The sequence below is a fragment of the Pogona vitticeps genome, chromosome 9 (genome assembly GCF_051106095.1).
Source record: "Pogona vitticeps strain Pit_001003342236 chromosome 9, PviZW2.1, whole genome shotgun sequence".
Lineage (NCBI taxonomy): Eukaryota > Metazoa > Chordata > Lepidosauria > Squamata > Agamidae > Pogona > Pogona vitticeps.
In genome coordinates, this window is record NC_135791.1 from 381,267 (window position 1) to 399,415 (window position 18,149).

Here is an 18,149-nt window from a genome sequence, read left to right on the forward strand (position 1 = left end):
GCCTGGGAGCCGGGAGCGGGCGGAAGTGCGTCACGACGCCTCGAGGAAGTCTTTCCCGGCGTGTCCGCGGAGCCCCTTTCCTCCTCCTGCCAAGATGGTGAAGGCGGCGTTCAAGGGGCGCGCCAGCGTCAACCCCTCGCGGGCCAGCACCAACCCCGGTAGGGACACGCGGGTCAAGCCCTTCCCGCGTACACGTGCACGGCGCACGTGTGGACCCGGCTCCGGGCCGGAGGCCCTCGGACCCGGGTTATGGCCGGGCGGGCGGGCGGGCGGGATGGATGGGGGTCCCTCCGGCCCTCCGGGGACCGACTGACCGACCGCTGGCTGGCTTCTCTCCGCAGATCGTCCCTCCGGGGCCGGGGGCCACAACATGCGGGACCGGGCGACCATCCGGCGCCTGAACATGTACCGGCAGAAGGAGCGCCGGTGAGGGCGGGCGAGCGCCGGCGGCGGCGGCGGAGGAGCGGGCAGGAGGGAGCCGGTTCTTCCCCCTTCGTCCCCGCTGGCGGGGCGGGGGTGGGGGGGCGCAGTTTTGGGAAAGCAGCAGCAGCAGCAGCCACAACCGCCCTGAATCCCCCCCCCTCCGCCCAATTTCGTCCAAAGCCCACAAACGTCCTAACTGACCCTCCGTAGAGCAGGACCCCCACAAGAGCCCCCCCCCCCTTTTCCAAATAAAAGGACGGTTCTCAAGAGTCGCTGCTCTGCCCGGGCCTTCTGCAATTCAGCTACAGTTCATCCCCAGATTATAGAAGGTGGGAGGCCAGGAAAGGTTTCCCTCCTCCGAAGGCCTGCATCCATCTGTTCTGCAAAAAGAGCCCTGTTCCTGGCCAGTTTATGGCCCTCCTGGCCCCTGTACCCACAAGCAGGTGCTAAACAGAAACAGGCAAGACCCCTGCCTCTGTAAAAGAGGCCAAGTGCGAAATGTAGCATCTCTGAGGGGTGGGTTTTCCTGTTTCCCCTTTTCCCCGCACAAGTTCCAATGATTAAGTTTTGCTTCTGCTAATCATACTGCATTTACTCTCCCCACTCTGGGAAAGCTTTCCAGTTTTAGCTGAATTCCTTTTCCAAGTGTGTAGGAAGTTGCTGCTCGGATGACAGGATTGTCGGCACGGATTGGCAGGGATGGCGGCGGTGGTGGGGGGAGTGGGTTGGTCTCAAAGAGCCAGGCTCTCCCCAACCCTCTCCTGTTGCTGTTGACCTTGAGGTCCCTGTGCCTGCATCCTCTCTTCCCAACCAGGAGGCCAGATGCCGCTGAGGAGACCCTGCCAGTTCTGGGGGAGAGGGGCCAGGGCCTTTCTGCAGCTCCCCTGGGCCAGTTGCTCCCTTTCCCCCATTCCCTGGGAAGCCTCTGTATTCCTATAGAGCTCAGGAGCTGGATGAGTGCTGCAAGAGAAGGCTCTCAGCAGGTCCCTTTCATTGCAGGAACAACCGTGGGAAGGTGATCCGGCCCCTGCAGTTCCAGTCCACGGTGGCCCCAGGGACGGTCGCAAGAGTGGAGCCCAACATCAAATGGTTTGGTAAGCCTGCCTTCTCAGGGCAGCATTTTTTGGGAGGCGCTTCTTGGGTGGAGAAAGGTTTCCCGAGAGTCCCCCTTGTGTCGGTGCGGAACCAAGGGACTGTCTCCTGGGTGCTCCGGAAGCACCCTTTTGCTCCTAGCCCAGGGATCTTGGGCACCACTGGGGCCCTGATGTGTTCTCCCCGCACAGGGAACACCCGTGTGATCAAGCAGTCGTCCCTGCAGAGGTTCCAGGAGGAGATGGAGACGGTGATGAAGGACCCCTACAGAGTGGTCATGAGGCAAAGCAAACTGCCCCTTTCTCTCCTCCACGACCGCATTAAGCCTCACGTGAGTCCGGCTTCTGAATCGTTTTTGGGAGGGGCGCTTCTCGTCTCCTGCCAAGCAGCTGCGGAACTGAGTTTGTTCCTCTGTTGGTGTGTGACTGTGTATATACACACAGGCATGCATGTGTAGGTGGTGAGCTGCCCAGGAAGCATTCTCTCTTCCATACACACAAATAGACCCTACTCTTCCAATTGCAGTTGACCTAGGGCACTGGTTCCCATGTGCTTAGACTGCAGTTCCCAGAAGTCTTCACTACCAGCTGTGCTGGCTGAGGTTTCTGGGAGTAGCAGTTCAAGAACACCTGGGTGAACCAAGGTTGGGAAGCACTGACCTCAGATGAGGGCAGGAACAGCTAGTGGAGGTGCTTCACCTGGGTGTGCACAATGCAGAACGGACCCCCAAGTGTCGTAGGCCCAGCTGTTTCCAAGCAGGCCCCCACCTGCCGCACGGAGCTCTTTGCTCTCCGAGGGAGCGCCAGGCCGGCTGCCTGGAGGAGGTTCTGCTTTTCACTGGAACCCAGGGAGGAGCCAGCTTGGTGTGTGAAGCGCCCTTGCTCCTCCTTGCCTGCAGTGCTTGGGTGGAGTCAGAGAAGCCCAGCAGGACGTGGGCTCTCAGGCCCTTAGAGCAGCCCTTCGCAGCCTTTTTTTTGGGGGGGAGGGTCGGGGGGGTCCTATGGCCATAAACACAAAAGGAAAGAATCCGGGCTGTACAAGCTGCAGAACAAACCTTATAAGGTGATGTTTGAATAATTGTTTCCAGTCTGCGCCCCCTTCAAAGGTGCCAGGGCCCGCCGGGAGGCCATGTGGCTCATGCTGCGAATGGCCGTCTGAGAGCGGCAACGTGATTACTCTCCCTGGATTTGAGTGCAGCTGCTTTCTTGTTCAGGAGATGCTTCTCCCGCCACCCCCATCCAGGGACAGTCCTACGCAGTTGTTTGGGGTTTTTAGCGTTCCCTGTAGGAAGCAATAATGAGCTCTTGTGGCCTCCTAGCCTGATGTTGGTGGGGAGCGTGGGGTGGTGGTGGAGGGCCGTGCCTGTTTGGCATTGTGTCTCCCCTGGATTGAAGGATCCCTCCCCTGGGCCATGCTTTCATCTCCAGTCAAGAATTCCCCCTCTGATGTGACCTGCTAGCCTGGTTTCTCTTTTGTTGAATGATTTTGTGTCCTCAGGGGGTTTCCATGTGTGTCTAATAAAACAACAAAAAACATCCCAAATTAAGAAAAGGACTCGGTGCAGCTCAGGCGCGCATCACTAGAGGAGCAATTCTTGCTAGCTCGAGGAGACTCTGTTCCGAGAAAGGGCCTGGCCTCTGGAGCTGGTTTTTAAAAGGAGAAGTCAAAACATGAGGCAGATTATCCTTGTCAAGCTCAGGTTTGGCAGGGCCTGAAACCTTGTCAGTGAAACAAAGCAGAGATGAAATGTTATCTCTGCTTTGTATCGTTTTCATCCTTGTGGCGTGGGTTACGGTTTGCTGTGTACGGCGGCTTCAGCGCTGAAGCCCTTCTCCGAGGGAAGCTCGGTCTTCGGTCTTCTCTGCGGCTTGTCCGACAAGCAAGGCTCTTTTTGTGAACAAAGGCACGGCTAGCATGACGTCTCCTTTTCTCTCTTCAGAATTCCAAAGTCCACATTCTTGACACGGAAACGTTTGAAACAACATTTGGCCCCAAATCGCAAAGGAAGCGGCCGAACCTCTCTGTGAGTGATGTGCAGTCACTGGTGGAAAACGCCATGGCGGAGGCCAGCAGCTACGACCAAGACAAGGACCGGGATCTGATGACTGAAGATACTGGCGTGCGGTCAGTCAGTTGCTGTCTTTCTGCTTTGCTGGGGACGCAGGAGTCCTCTGCTGCCCCTCCTGCCCCCTCATTGCCTGAGGCAGCAAAAGGCCAGGTTTCCCTCAAAGGACAGTGGATGTGGGTAGTAGGTAGCTCTCCCCTCCCCGCCCGACCTTGTAGAAGAAGGTCCAGGCTGCTGTGACAGTTCCGGCCATCTCTCACAGGGATGAAGCACAAGAGGAAATCTACAAGAAGGGGCAGTCCAAGCGGATCTGGGGAGAGCTTTACAAGGTACGGTGTGTGTGTGTGAGAGAGAAGAGATGGGGGGCTGGTTCTGGGCCCCCACCTGACTTCTCACCCAGTGGAGCAATGCCGGTGCTGCTCTCTTCCTAGGAACCCTGAGAGTGGCTCCTGGAAGGCCTCGGGCCGAGGCTGGCGCCAGGCCTCTTGGATTAGGAGTTCTAAAGCAGATGGAGCCACTGGAGAAGGGTTCCGTCCGCTTCCTCCGCCTCGGAGTCCAGACTGCGGCGCTTCAGAGCTGGCGTTCCTGCCAGATGGGGCGGAAGAGGGCTCGGGGCTTGGCCCCCACAATGTTGTGCCAGGCTTGCTGGCATGAGAAGCCACGGCCCTTGCTTTTGCGGCTTGGAAGGGCAGAGTCGAAAGCCTGTGAGGAGGGTCAGGATTGGGCCTGGGGGATCTGGGCTGGGTCACGTGGGGCGCCGAGCATCTGAGTCGATGCTTTTGCCCAGCTGGACAGCTCTCCTGCCTTCTCCTACCCCCCCCCCCCGAACGGACAGGTGATTGACTCGTCCGATGTTGTTGTGCAAGTGCTGGATGCCAGAGACCCCCTGGGGACCCGCTCCCCCCACGTGGAGGCCTACCTGAAGAAAGAAAAGCCTTGGAAACACCTCATTTTCGTCCTGAATAAATGTGACCTTGTGCCTACATGGGCCACGGTGAGTCCCTCGGAGGCGGATGGTTGGGCACTCGGCATGCAAATGCTCTCGTAGGGTCCCAAGAACAGCTGCCCAGTCCTTGGTCCGAAGGGCCTCTTTTTCAAGGGATGTCCGGCTTTGGCCTGAATCCCAGTCGCCCGAGAGGATGCTTTGAGCCAGCCAGGAAACACCTTTTGAAAGGGCATTGGGCTGTTTTAGAGCAGAAGAACCGCTTCTTCAAGGGTCCGCCTCCTGGACCTTGTATGGTCTGCCATCCAACCCCCCCCCCCGACACGCTCATCCCATTTCTTTATCCATGGAGGTGACGGCCAGTTGTGCTTCTTGGCCCAGAATGGGGTGGGGGTGGGCGCTTCTGGAAGTGGCACAGAGAGGCTGGGGGGGGGGAGAGCAGGGCTAGAGGGCGCAAGGGGTCCTTTCAGGCCACAGCATCTGGGAGACGGCCGCGCCAGAGAGGAAGCATCACAGGTTGGCCCCGAGGAGATTTTGTGAGCGCCTTGGTGCTCAGGCAGCGGTGCTGCGCAAGGCGGGGAGAGTGACCGCGGTTGTTTCTCTCTTTCTAGAAACGCTGGGTGGCCGTTCTCTCCCAAGAGTACCCAACGCTGGCTTTCCACGCCAGCCTCACCAACCCTTTTGGAAAAGGAGCCTTCATCCAACTCTTGAGGCAATTTGGAAAGGTATGCCGTGCTTTTATTTTAGCGATTCAGTGTCTAGGAATCCTCCGGGAATACAGGGGATGCTGAGCTTGTGCCTCTGTTTGTGGGTGGGGATGAGCAGGGCGAGGAAGCCCCGTTTCAAAGGAAATTCAGGTCTGGCTCTTCTGCCCTGCATCTCTCACTGGGAAAGCAGGAGGGAGGATAGACTCTCCAGGTGGTTTGTCCAGGTAGTTCAGGTGCCCAGTTGTGGGCCACTTGCTGGCATTGGGGGGCAGACCTGGGGCTCTGTTAGAGCTTGCTAAGAGTGTTCCCTGGCACCAAGCTCTGTAGCTGGAGTCTGCTGGGTGAGGGTGGCAGTGGTCTTTTAAGTAGGTGCGTGCACGCAAATGCAAGTATGCACCTCCTTTTCCTTCCTGGTTGAGAATCAGCCCCCACAAATCAAGAGGCTTCTGGCCCCACAGGACTTCTCATGGTTTCTGCACTTTTCAGAGAGCAGGGAAGCAGCAGCAGCAGCACCTCTGAGAGCAGGCAAAGTCCTGGTCACTGGGGGGGGGGGGAAGAGGTGTTTGGGTGGCCAAAGCAGCAGTGAAGGAAGCACCTCCTGCCTTCCTTGGTTCTGGAAGAAGCCCAGAGCCATTTGGTGGGTGGCCCTCGGAGAAAGACCTTGCCTTGTGTAGCTGACTCAAGAAACCAAACCCCTTCCCCAGGCCTGACTTGTCTCCTAGAATGAGGTGGCTGAAAAGGGCCCAGGGAATGGCGCCCCTGGCATCGGCCACATTTACAAGCAGCAGGTGCACTTTCAACCTGAAATGTTCCCAGTGGAGGGATGGGGAGTACCTGCTTCTCTCCCAGTTTTTCTGGGATATGGATAGGAATTACACGCCTCTCCCCTCCGCCCACAGTTGCATGTCGACAAGAAACAGATCAGCGTGGGCTTCATTGGCTACCCTAATGTAGGGAAGAGCTCGGTGATCAACACACTCCGCTCCAAGAAGGTCTGCAACGTGGCTCCCATCGCCGGTGAGACGAAGGCAAGTGCCCCGACCGCTGGGGGTGTCCTCTGGCAGGACAGACAGACACAAAGGCGATGCTGGCGCAGAGGGGAGGCCCTTGGGCGCCTGGCCATCAGCGCTGGGGGACAGAGGCGGATCAGGGCCTTCCAGGGGTTGCTCTTGCTTGTTGCTTGGCAGCCCCAAGAGTGCTGGCACGTCTGATCCCACGTTTACATCCACAGGTGTGGCAGTACATCACTTTGATGCGCCGCATCTTCCTCATTGACTGCCCAGGAGTCGTGTACCCCTCTGGAGACACGGAAACGGACATCGTGCTGAAAGGAGTGGTGGGTGTGCACGCACATGCGTGTGTTTTTGGCCCAAACAGGCCTGGCCTTCGCACTTCGTTGCCAAAGTGAGGATCAGGTTCAGGGGCTTAAACCGCCTTCGGACGGACATCCTCGGTGGCTGGTGTCCTGTGGGCTTCACCCTTCAGAGCCGCCCCTTTTCCTTCTTGCCACTCCAGTTGGGCTCAAGTACAGCCGATTTTTTTTCTTCTGGTGTGCGAGGCTGATTCTTCTGGTGCCTTCCAGGTTCAAGTAGAGAAGATCAAGACTCCAGAAGACCACATTGCTGCAGTGCTGGAGAGAGCCAAGTCAGAATATATTAGCAAGACGTACAAAATAGACTCCTGGCAGGATGCGGAGGATTTCCTTGAGAAACTGGCCTTCCAGACTGGGAAGCTGCTCAAGGTGAAGGAAGCTGCCTTTTCTTCCACAGGGGAAGAGGCAGGGCTGGTGAGGAGGAGAGGCAAGCCCCTGGGAGGGGGCGAGAGGGTTGGCCGGAGCGCTGAATGCCTGCCTAGCAGGGTCTGGATTTGGGAAGTGAAGCCACTGGAAGAGGAGGAGGCGTGTAGCTCTTCCCTCTGCCCTTTTTGCTGGCCATGGGGTCTGAAAGTGCCCGCCCATGATTCCAGGGAGGAGAGCCGGATGTGCGCACAGTTAGCAAGATGGTGCTGAATGACTGGCAGAGGGGCCGCATCCCCTTCTTTGTGAAGCCCCCAACTATGGAGCAAGAGCCTCAGGTAAGATCTGCGTGAGCACTGTTTTCCTTTTGAGACAGAACGTTACCAGTCTTCTTCAGGAAGGAAGGAATTCCGTCTGAATAGGAGGCGGCAGCTGTTCTGTGGGATCGCTGCAATTGCAAACGCTGGGACTGTCGGACGAGGCCCTTCCCTTGGGAGCCGTGGCAGAGAACCAGGTGGTCCTAACATCTGGCAGCGGGCTCCCTCATCTTCCGAGATGGTTGCTTCTAAGGGGTTTGCTCTTCTCTGCTTCTGGATTGCAACCCTTTGGTTCTTTGTTTCAAGTCAGAGCTGCTTCCCTCTGAGGAAGCTGCCTTTCTTTTGGCCCACTGGGCACACAGCTATCACTTGTCCCTGTGGCATCAAGTGGCTCCCCAGGGTTTGGACAGGGTCTTTCCCAAACTTGCCAGGGCCTGGAGATGCGATCATCATGTTCAAAAGGTGATCACGTCACCCTTGGGAAGACAAGGTCTTACGGTCGGAACAGGAACCGTTTGAGGATTCATGTTTAGAGAGCTATTGGGGGCAGGTAGGGTGTTCTGTTACATGGCAATGGTGATAATGATGATGCATTTCGTACAGATTTTGGAGGTGCTCCTTGATTATCCTACCAGAGGAATCGGTATTCTGCTCACTTCCCAAGAGCCTTGCTCAGAGGTTTGCCAGTGGAAGGAGGTGCCAAAATCATCTTGGGTAGAACCGACACGATGGATCTTGTGTGTGTATGTGTTGGTAACCAGGGTTTGCGGATGAGGTTTCATTGCTGCCTCTTTCAGCCTCCAGTAGCGACCCCATCAGGGCCCGCAGCGACCTGTCCGAGCGAGAGAGCTGGAGAGACCTCTGAGCCAGCAGAGATGCAGACCGAACAGGCCAGCAGCAGCAGCAGCAGCAGCAGCAACCACCCCGATGGAGCAGCAAAATGGCCCTTGGCTCATGTGCGGCAGAACTTTGGGAAGATCAGCGTGGCCCCTCAATTCTTACAAGAAGACCTGGTCCCCGTGGATGTCTTGGATGCTGATGAGACCGAGAGTGATCTGGAGGAGGAGGAGGAGGCAGCGGCGGCAGGGGAGCAGCAGCAGCACCCTTGCCCCCGGGGAGAAGCAGCCCGCCTGTCCTCCTGCAAAGCAGGCCCCCGGCCAGACTCCAAGGCAGTGCTGCAGTCCCTGGAGGAAAAGATTGCCAAGTGCAAGAAGTTCTTGGAAAAGGCCCAAGCCAAACGCTTCTCGGCTGTCAGGTAGGAGCCCTTACCGGCTGTGCAGGGAAAGGGGCCCCAAAGGCTAAGCAAGGCCTGCCTTCGGTGGCAACAGAAGAACTGTCCAGCCATTTGCTGCCTCCAGGCTTGCTTCAGCCAAGGCTCTCCACCCCGCAGCCCACCAGGAACTGGGCCCAGTGGGCTCTTTGCCTCTGGCAGTTTTAGGGAAGGCCTCCGGCTCTGAGCACAGCTTGGCTACTACTTCTTCCTGTGGCAACGAGGCCAGTGTTATTTACTGTTTTTCTGGTGTGCGTGGCCGTGCTCTCGCTCGGCAGTGCCACTGCAACATGGCCACTAAATCCTCTGAGGCAATGAGGAGGGAGGCAGGAGCCCTTGCTACATCACAGAGAGAAGATGATGATGCAAGATTCTAAATCTTTTCTTTCCTGCCTCATAGGATCCCCAAAGGACTCAGTGAAAAAGTCTTTGCAAAATCACACGTGGACTCTATGGCTCTTGCAACGGAGGCAGCAGGAGGTAAGAGGGCACTCTTACAGCCTTCCCATGCTCCATGGAAGGCTGTCCCTGGCCATCTTGCTTCTGCAGGGGAGCCCTCTGTGATGCATCCTGCCTTTTGAGGCTACCCAGGGTGGGGCGTGTAAAGTTGCTGGTGAGAATCCACCCTTGTGCTCCTGGATGGGTTGAGCCTGTCCTGGGGGCCGAGCAGCTAGAAGAAGGCCGAGCTATCCTAACGCAGAGTCTCTGGCATTAGTCAACCACAGCCACCCTCACTTTGCCAGGTGTGGCCCTTCCAAAAGAATTGGGCCGCCTTCCTGAGCAAAGCTGAGTTGGGCCTTCCACCTTTCTTGAAATGTTGCTTTTCAGGAAAAGATCTGAGGAAAGCGGAGAAAAGGAGAAGGGAAGAGGAAGAAGAGCAGGACACAGACGATGGTCTGGGGATGAAGCCCCACAAAAAGCAAAGCTCGAAGGAGGTGGGTATCCGCAGGCAGCCTTTGTAGCTCCCCTGGATTGTGAGCACAGTTCCTTGCCCAGTGTCTGTTAACTTGGCACAGAACCTGCTTTCTGTGTAAGCGCAACTTTGGTATCTCAAGAAAAGCAAGTCCCTGCTTCTCACGAGAACAAATTCCTCTGACTAATGCCAACCCTGTGACTTGTTGCACTTCTGGTGCTTGGTGTTACTGACATAGGGTGTTGGTGCAGAGGCTGGATGTGTGAGTTGAGGTGACGTCCTGGCAGAATGGCCTTTGTAGTTTTGCCCACGCTTGTGTCATCCCTCTCGCACACAGCTTAATATTGATATCCCTGCTGCCTTGGGGGGGCGGTAATGGGGGTGCGGGCAGAGGGCAGAGTTTTTTCAGTGTGGCCATCAGTCTAGGAGAACACCCGTGCCGGGAAGGTCTATGTGCTGCTGCTTGCAGAGAGGAGCAGAACATACCACCTCAGGCTACAAATTTTTAAAATTCAGCAGTAATGTAAACTTACCTCTTTTGCCTGGTTTTCAAAGTGGGTTGGGAAAGAGCTATTTGGCGATTCCCCCCCCCCCCCCCGTACTGTGAGCAAACATCCTTGGCTCCTGTACGTTGATTTATGGGTGCATGTGTCCCATTTGAATCTGCTGTTTTGGTTCTGTTTTCACAGCGGAGGAGAGCGGAGCGGCAGCAACAGACAAAGAAAGTTGGTGTCCGATACTATGATACTCATAACGTCAAGAATAAAAACAAGAACAAGAAGAAACAGGACGTTGGGGAGCAGAGGCCAAAAACAAAGAGAAATAAACATAAGCGAAAATAAAGAAAGAGAAATAGACATGGGTCTTTGGCTCTGGCAGCTTTCTTCCTTCCTGCACTGCTCTGAGTAGCTGGAGGAAATCTTTAAATTCCACATGTCACAGAGGAGAAAAATAAACAGGTGCTGCAAGTTCTTGTTGCCAAATACTATTGTTTTCAAGGTGCCTGTGATGAATTCACATGATTAACACTGGGAACTGAGGCTGTATGCACGTGCAAATGTGTGTAGTTGTTCTAGAAAAAAACATCTTTCTGTTCGTGATGAACATGTCAACTACGAGCCTCATGGTTTTACCAGACAGGGAAGCCTGCAGCCTGGAGCGATTTTACGTAATCTGGTCATAAGAGGGTGAGAGGCTGATTAGCTGCTGTTTGGTGGGCAGCTGGGAATACTTGCAAGTTTTCCTCTGCAGTTGGTGGGAACGTAAGGCAATGAAACAGAGAAATGGAAGCCTGGTTGGAGAACAAACTGCTGATACCCCAACCAAGCTCTAGTGCAGGAAGAGCTGGTTGATGGGGAAACGCTAATTAAAGATGCCAGATTTTGAGAATCCTCACTTACTTTAATGTGCCTTTGCCCAGGCTTCTTGCTTGTTGTGAGGTTGAGACCTGTCCAGTACTAATAGATTACACAATTTCTGCATTAAAAAAAATCTTGTCGGAAGTCTCCAGGGGGTAGGAAAGGCTGAGGCAAATCCCAAACCAGCTGAGAAATGATTAGAATTCAATTTGGATGTGTATCTGGAGTTAGTTGGGGCAAAAGGGAGCAGTTTGGGAATGGGCTGACGCTGTAAATTATTAAAGAATGGTCTGAAAACATACTGCTTTGCCGCTTGGGAAGCCCATCTTGCCTCCTTTTTGAAGGTCTACTTCTTTGGTGCAATGATGCCTTCAAGCTGTGCCTAAAAGGAAAAACCAGATAAGGAGTCAGCATGTCTCTTCACCCAAAAGGCACCCCCCCCCCCCCGAAAGGTGTTGCAATACCAGGGATGGGGATAAGCTTTGGTGGGTAGGTGGCTGCTTTTTTTCACATTCCTTATTCCATGATTTGTACATAAGCTTCTCTTATTGTTGGCATGCAGAACAGTTGCATAATGAATACTGGAGACCTGGTACTGCCTCCTGTCCAGAACTTTCATTTCATTATTTCTCTATCTCTCTGTCGCTGTGTAAACTATGTCTTGGGCAATTGGATATGCAGAAGACTTGAACCACGGACTACCCATCTTGGGGTTGCCAGCTCAGATGAATGCACCCGTATGGCCTTTGATGATAACAGTTTATTTTAAAGCATGCTGCAGAACCCATCTGCTCAACAATTCTCAGTTCTCCAGCTCTTCGTAAGGCTTCAAAGGGCTGCAGGCCTAGAGGTGGTTTGCAGTGACCGCCCAGCTCCACTATGTAGTCAGCCTTGCCTGCCCGGAGCCCAGCCCAGCGTCAGTGGGTTCTAATGGCTGAGCTGGCCCCTTGCAGGGAAGGCAGAAAAAGCTTTGTGAAATCAGCAGTGAATCTCTGCTGGGGTTGGCCTTGAGTCATGTGAGAACTGAGAACAGGAAAAAAAACACCTGAGAAGAAGCTTCTAGGCCCCTCGGTCCATTCCCATGCAAAGCTCTACCCACCTTGAGTTGCTGGTTGGTCCGTTTCAGGAATTGGACTTCCTCTGTGTGCTTCTTCTCTTCTACCTGCCGTCTCTCAAGCTCCCTCTTTTCAATGGCTTCGCATTTTGCCTTCTGCTCGTTGACCTGCCTCTCCAAGTCACGTTTTTCATCCTCTAGGTCTGCAATCTTGGGAGAGCAAGGTGTGTTTGTCAGAGCTAATGCCTGATGGAAACCAGTGGCGCAAAGCCCATTTCATGATCATTCTTTGATCACGTTTGGACAGCTTAATCTTGGGCAAGAGTCCTATCTTGACCAATGCAGGAGGAAAAGGCCATGGAAGAGGGAGGCTTGAAATAGCAAACTGGGGAAGTGCCAGGTTGGGAGTAGTGACCTCTCTCCCATTTTGGTTGGTGGACTAGGTAGCAGTGCAAACCCTCCAGGACCTGTTCAGCTTCTTGTCCCTCTAAAAAAGCTCTCCTTTCTCTTCTGACTTATTCGTCCCCTACCCCCGGCCCACAACACACATATATACTAAGGTAAGGCAGCAGCTTACAGGTCTCCACTCACCCTCTTCTCCATGTCGGACTTTCCCTGCTCAGCCTGCAATGCCTTCCGCATGCCAAAGGCAACACTGCTCTCGTACAGAGTCTGATACGCTGCAATCGTCATGCGGATTTCATCCCGCACGCGCAGCAACAGCAGCCCCCGTTCCGCACAGTTGATGGTCACTTCCCGGATCAGCTCATCTGTAAATTAGAGTGATTGGGGAGGCAGTGTTGTGAGGGACAGTTGATCCAGTAAAGGTTCCCCTTGACAGATGTCCAGTCATGCCTGACTCTAGGGCGTGGTGTTCATCCCCGTTTCCAGGCCGTAGAGCCAGTGTTTGTCCATAGACAGTTTCTGTGGTCATGTGGCCAGCACCGTTTACCTTCCACGCCGTTTACCTTCCCACTGTGGTGGTACCTATTCATCGACTCGAATTTTTACATGCTTTTGAACGGCTAGGTTGGGAAGAGCTGGGACAAGCGACGGGGGGGGGGGTGTCACTCCATCCCGTGGATTCGATCTTACGACTGCTGGTCTTCTGACCTTGCAGCACAGGGGCTTCTGCGGTTTAACCCGCCACCATGTCCCCTTGATCCATTGACACCTGCTAAACAGTGACTGGCGCCCCTGGGATCAAGGACTAGCGCTTGAGGCCCAGTCCTTTGTGAGATCTCGTGGCAGCCTTAAGGGCAGTGGCTGAGGCTGCTGTCTGACCCCTGAGTGGTGCCCCTTTAGCGGCTCCGGCGGCCGCTGGTCAGAGAAAGGCAGCAGGTCCTGGGGGGGCGGGGATGGGGTGGAAACGGGGGGCGAGGCAGGAGCAAAGGCCCGGCGTCCCGCACTCACCGAAGCACTGGGAGTAGAGCTCTCGGCGGACGGGGCAGATGCCCGTCTCGCGGGCCTGGCGCTGCTGGAGCTTGAGGTCCAGCTCCTCCTGCAGGTGCACCACATCCATGCGGGTGCTGGGAGTGCTGGACACCTGCTGGACCCACAGCTGGTTGTCTTCCGTCCATTCCCTGCGGCAGAGCAAGCGGAGGTGGTCGGCCAGCCTTTCCCCCCAAGCGCCTCCCGCTCCCGCTCCCCTCCCGGCCGGGTCGCTCACCTGGGCGGCAGGATGGCGTTCAGGATCTCCTCGGCCTGCTTGCTGGAGTCCACCGAGGGCGGCGCCGGGGCTTTGCCCTTCGGGGTCGGGACCGGGCCGCCGAGAGCGGGCGGCGTCGTCGGGACCGGCGGGGTCGCCTTCAGCGGCCGGGCCTGCGGGGCGAGGATGGCGGCGCTGCTGAGAGAACCGGCGGGGGGAGGGCGGGGGGGGCCACGCGGGGGAGGGAGGGGGGAAGAAGAACGACCCTCCCCAACCCCGTCCACCCCCGCCCCCTCCCCCCCCTCCCCCCCTCCCCCCCTCCCCCCCCTCCCTCGCTCCCTCCCGGCCGGAAGGCCTACCTTGGGCGAACGCTTCTCGGTGTTGCGGCTCACCAGCACTGGCGTCTCGTAGCGGAGCAGAGAGTCCGCCGGAGGAATCATGGTGCCCGAGGCGGCGGCGGCGGCGGCGGCGGCGGAGCTGGGCCGGGACTTCGCCCCGGAGCCTGTCGAGTTCCGGTTGCCATGGCGACGGGGACGCTCCGCCGGTCAGCTGACACGCGCCGCTGGAGCTCCCACTCTGGGGCTCACCCGAAAGCGCGAGAGAGGCAGCGCATGCGCTGTAGGAAGGCAGGCAAGTCCTCCCCCACTTCCGCTTCCGTGAGTCACATGGCCTGAGGCGCTCCGCTCTGTGGGCGGACTGCGCTTGCGGTGCCATAGAGAGGGCGCGGGGCAAGTCAGGGCGGCGGGGGGGGGGGAGGTAGAGGAGAGGAGCGCTTCCGGGTCTTTCCGGAAGCGGAAGCGAGGCGGCGGAAAACGGGGCCGGAGCTGCTATGGAGGAGCCCGAGCGACGGCGTCGCCACCACCGGCACAAGAGGCGGAGCACCCGCGGAAGCCCTTCTTCGCCGGGGGAGTCGAGAGTCCACAGGTGACTCCCGCGCAGCCGCTGGGACGGCCGTGGAGCCCCGGCGCTGACCCGGGCTCTTCCTCCTCCTCCTCCTCCACCTCGGGGACCGGGATCCTGGGAGGTGGTGAATGGGGGTGGTTGGGGCTCCCTCCCCCCCCGTCCTGTCTTCCTTCCCTCGTTCCGCGCCGAGAGACGGCCGAGGTCTCGACCCTGGTGCTCTGCCAGAGCAGCTCCTTGGTCGGTCCAGCCCCCACCCCCGAGGAAGCGAGCATTTAGGGGGCGGGAGGCGGCGGCAGCAGCCCTTTGGGGTCCGGACTGTAGGGGCTGCCCGGCCCTGACCTGACCGGGGCCCCTCCCGAGGGGGCTCAGGATCCACCCGGTGGCCGCCCCTCCTTCTCTGGCCTGGTTTGCCCGCCGTGGGGATCCCACCAGGGGATTCTGTAGGGCCTTCCTGCTCGGTTGTCCTTGGGTGCGTGTGCTTTTTTCAATCTGCCTCCTTCATTCGGGTTTCGTGTTTTCAAAAGGTCCCAGTCAAAAAGGAAGAACAAATCTTCTGACAAAAGGAGCCGGTCTCCTCGAGAGAAAACAAGCCGGAGTCCCAATTTCATGATCACTAATGTGAAGCAGGTAAAATGAAGTTCTGGATCCTGCCAAGGAAGTTTCTTGGTCAAGCAGAGCGTCTGGCAAGCTTTTGGAGTAAAACAAAACAGACACATGGCTGGTTTAAGGGGCATTAGAGCTGCCACTTTAATTGTTTTTGGTTAGCCGTGAATTGCTGAACGTGGTGGATCTCATTTCCTATCCTGTGTGTTATTTTATAGAGCAGTGGATTACTTTCTCTCTTCATAAGGTTAATTATTAGGCCAAAAGCCAAAGAAAGATAAAGAAGACAAAAGTATCATGACACCTTAAAGACAGGCTGTGGTATTTGAATGTGAGCTTTCATTTCTGTAGACTTTCCCACAAAAGTGATTCTCACAACATTCAAATATTAGACTCTTGGGTAGTGTGGGCGGCATATAAAATAAATAAATAAATCTAGCATTCAATTTTTAAAGTGCAACAAAATGTTCATCTTCTGTATTTTTATTTTCCACCTGATACACTAGCACAGGCTAACATGTCTGCCTCATCTAAAACTACAATTACAGAGGATTAAATATTGTGCTTCTTGTTTTTTGCTTATCACGATGGCATGACACTAATTAATGGGTTATATCTTGCAATTTAAAAACCTGAAACCCATGTTTTTCCATGGTTACAGGAACGAGAGGATCGGTCCCGGAGGGGCCACGAGGAACGGCAGAATCGAGACCGCTTGGAGCTGGAGCACAGGCGGGAGAGAAGTGGGGACCGAGACAAGCATCGGGACCATTCAGGCCGAAGGAAGTCCCACCGAGATCAGCCTGGGGGTCACGAGAGGGACCAGGACGCTCATCACCTCCAGGAGCAGCAGGCACAGAGGGAATACTACAACGAGCGGCGCCGGGAGCATCGTCCGCAGGCCGAGGCAAGCCTTGATGGGAAGGATAGGGAGACGCAGGGACCCCACATCAAGAGTGCAGAGAAGGATCCTGGTAATAAGGAGAAGCCAAGCTTTGAACTGTCTGGCGCACTTTTGGAGGACACCAACACTTTCCGAGGGGTTGTGATCAAGTACACAGAGCCCCCGGAGGCACGCATCCCCAAAAAGCGATGGCGTCTGTACCCTTTTAAGAATGATGAGGTTCTTCCGGTGATGTACATTCACAGGCAGAGTGCCTATCTGCTGGGCAGGCACCGACGTATTGCTGACATTCCCATTGACCACCCCTCGTGCTCCAAACAGCATGCAGTGTTTCAGTACCGGTAAGCCTGGGCCCTTTAGAGGCTGGGGGTGGCGGCGAGGGAATCTGACTCAGTGGATAGGGAGAGAAAATAAAGAGTAAACATACCCTTCTTGGGAAACACTGAAATAATAGTGAGTCGTGTAGGAAGGAAACCAGCAGACAACAGGAGGGAAAACCTTTGAATTCTTCATTGAAAATATTATTGTCAGTCATTTAAAGACCACTTCTAGTGGCGTGCCAAGAGAGGAAGCCAGAGCTAGCCAGAGTCACAAAAAGGCATGGAAGGAGAGTGGCAACATGTCCCAAGAATCTAGAGATCTAGAAAGGGTGGTGGTGGTGGTGGTTCTTGGGGTTGTCGGGACCTGGAGAGACTCCTGTTTGGAGGCAGAATTGAGGCAAAGCTGTGCCCCGGGGGTGGGGGTGTGGTGGCAGCAGTTGTCGGTCATCCTGAATTTCTGTTTCTTGCCAGGCTTGTGGAATACACACGTCCGGATGGCACCATGGGCCGGAAGGTCAAGCCCTACATCATTGACCTTGGCTCGGGCAATGGCACATTTCTGAACAACAAGCAGATTGAGCCCCAGCGTTATTACGAACTGAAGGAGAAGGACGTGCTGAAGTTTGGCTTCAGCAGCAGGGAGTACGTCCTCCTTCATGAGTCATCGGATACCACTGAGGTGGATCAGAAAACAGAGGAGGAGGAGGAGGAGGAGGAAGAATCCACTTGAGGGCACCTTGCAGGGAGGGGACTGGCTCTTTTTTCTGCAGCTCAGCTCCAACCTTTAGCACGGACATGGCAGCTTTGCTGCACCGATGTCTCTCACTGCCTTAAAATCTGCTGTCTTTTGCTGGACGTGTTACTGCTTGTTTGGGGAGCACCTCTCACACACTCGGGGTGTTGAGGGTTGTGGGCCCTGGCTGGCAAAGCCAGAGCGGTTGCTTTGCAGGGGGTTCTTGTCAGCTAAAAGGCACAAGGATGTGAGAGTGTCTGGGATGCCAACATGGCACAACCCATGCGGTGCTGAAGTTCCTCGGTTCATGTTTCTGTTTTTTTTAAATGTCCTGAAGCAACAGACCTAAGCAGACCAACATATGCCCATGTTTTGCAATCTCCTCTCCCATTTCTCTGCAAATAGTTGAAAACCAGATACTACTTATTTTTTTAAATAGAATGTTGAGATAAAATAAGTCTGGTGAGTGTTCTGTAATGTCTCTACCTGTTTTTATTCATTGCTAAGATGAAAGTAGTTGTAAAGCTTTCTATGGATTTTGGTGGTGCATATAGGCATCAGAATATGTTTTCAAGCAGATCGCAAGCAGTGGGGTCTGAAGTGAAATGGAAGATGTGGTGTCTCTCTCTCTCTCTCTCTCTTTCTGGCTTCCTTACCAGTGGAGTGAGGAGACTGCCTTTGTTTCTCAGGCACCTACCTTTCCCCAGGGATGTATTTTTACTTTTGTTTGATGGACACAATTTCCATTGGAACATTAAAAGAGGTCTAGTCTACTTTGCTGAAATATGTTTTCTGTTGGTAATACGGAGCACACAACGTACCATGATCAAGAGAAGCTTAAGCGCTTTCCCCATCCTAATCCTTTCTTCTGGAGTTCTGAGCGCGACGCCCTTGCAACAAAAGAGAGGCGGGAAGCTTTGGGCTTCGGGCTGGCTGTTGGAGGGGCTGCGGGTAATGGGGGAGGGTGGTGGCGGCTCCCGCCGTCCTTTACCACCCGCCCTGGCAGTGACGGACTGGAGCTGGCGGCCCCAAAGGCCTGACAGGGCCAAGGCTTCCCCCCCCCCCGGCCCAGCGGGTGCCCCTTAACCCCACCCTCCACCTGGGAGCGCACACACCAACCATGGGGCGCACATAAGTCTGGAACAGGAACGGCACACCCTG

At 55.5% G+C, this 18,149-nt stretch overlaps 3 protein-coding genes across 3 annotated transcripts; 2 read left to right on the forward strand and 1 right to left on the reverse strand.

Annotated features, from left to right (window-relative positions):
• On the forward strand, positions 1–10,433 carry GNL2 (G protein nucleolar 2). The gene is made up of 16 exons (XM_072980297.2): positions 1–158; positions 342–426; positions 1,423–1,517; positions 1,707–1,846; positions 3,455–3,639; positions 3,843–3,909; positions 4,416–4,574; positions 5,135–5,248; positions 6,130–6,258; positions 6,462–6,566; positions 6,813–6,971; positions 7,196–7,303; positions 8,080–8,537; positions 8,953–9,032; positions 9,381–9,487; positions 10,155–10,433. The coding sequence occupies exons 1-16, from the start codon at positions 95–97 to the stop codon at positions 10,305–10,307; spliced, it is 2,208 nt and encodes a 735-aa protein (XP_072836398.2). The 5' UTR covers positions 1–94; the 3' UTR covers positions 10,308–10,433.
• Positions 10,434–10,845: 412 nt separating this feature from the next.
• DNALI1 (dynein axonemal light intermediate chain 1) lies at positions 10,846–14,156 on the reverse strand. The gene is made up of 6 exons (XM_072980298.2): positions 13,885–14,156; positions 13,547–13,698; positions 13,291–13,460; positions 12,469–12,647; positions 11,923–12,087; positions 10,846–11,205 (listed from the first exon to the last, which is right to left on the reverse strand). The coding sequence occupies exons 1-6, from the start codon at positions 13,963–13,965 to the stop codon at positions 11,170–11,172; spliced, it is 783 nt and encodes a 260-aa protein (XP_072836399.1). The 5' UTR covers positions 13,966–14,156; the 3' UTR covers positions 10,846–11,169.
• Positions 14,157–14,285: 129 nt separating this feature from the next.
• SNIP1 (Smad nuclear interacting protein 1) lies at positions 14,286–17,761 on the forward strand. The gene is made up of 4 exons (XM_020800551.3): positions 14,286–14,449; positions 14,953–15,055; positions 15,693–16,276; positions 16,727–17,761. The coding sequence occupies exons 1-4, from the start codon at positions 14,355–14,357 to the stop codon at positions 16,983–16,985; spliced, it is 1,041 nt and encodes a 346-aa protein (XP_020656210.3). The 5' UTR covers positions 14,286–14,354; the 3' UTR covers positions 16,986–17,761.
• The last annotated feature ends 388 nt before the right edge of the window (positions 17,762–18,149 follow it).

Bases quoted from the DNA above. Each gene is read 5' to 3' on its own strand.
- GNL2 (XM_072980297.2), top strand. From the start codon at position 95: ATGGTGAAGGCGGCGTTCAAGGGGCGCGCCAGCGTCAACCCCTCGCGG. The intron at 3,640-3,842 runs GTCAGTCAGTTG...CATCTCTCACAG, and splicing joins ACTGAAGATACTGGCGTGCG to GGATGAAGCACAAGAGGAAA. The intron at 9,488-10,154 runs GTGGGTATCCGC...CTGTTTTCACAG, and splicing joins AAAAGCAAAGCTCGAAGGAG to CGGAGGAGAGCGGAGCGGCA.
- DNALI1 (XM_072980298.2), bottom strand. From the start codon at position 13,965: ATGATTCCTCCGGCGGACTCTCTGCTCCGCTACGAGACGCCAGTGCTG. The intron at 12,648-13,290 runs GTGAGTGCGGGA...TCTAATTTACAG, and splicing joins GCTCTACTCCCAGTGCTTCG to ATGAGCTGATCCGGGAAGTG. The intron at 12,088-12,468 runs GTGAGTGGAGAC...TGCTCTCCCAAG, and splicing joins AGTCCGACATGGAGAAGAGG to ATTGCAGACCTAGAGGATGA.
- SNIP1 (XM_020800551.3), top strand. From the start codon at position 14,355: ATGGAGGAGCCCGAGCGACGGCGTCGCCACCACCGGCACAAGAGGCGG. The intron at 14,450-14,952 runs GTGACTCCCGCG...TGTTTTCAAAAG, and splicing joins GGGGAGTCGAGAGTCCACAG to GTCCCAGTCAAAAAGGAAGA. The intron at 15,056-15,692 runs GTAAAATGAAGT...CCATGGTTACAG, and splicing joins TGATCACTAATGTGAAGCAG to GAACGAGAGGATCGGTCCCG.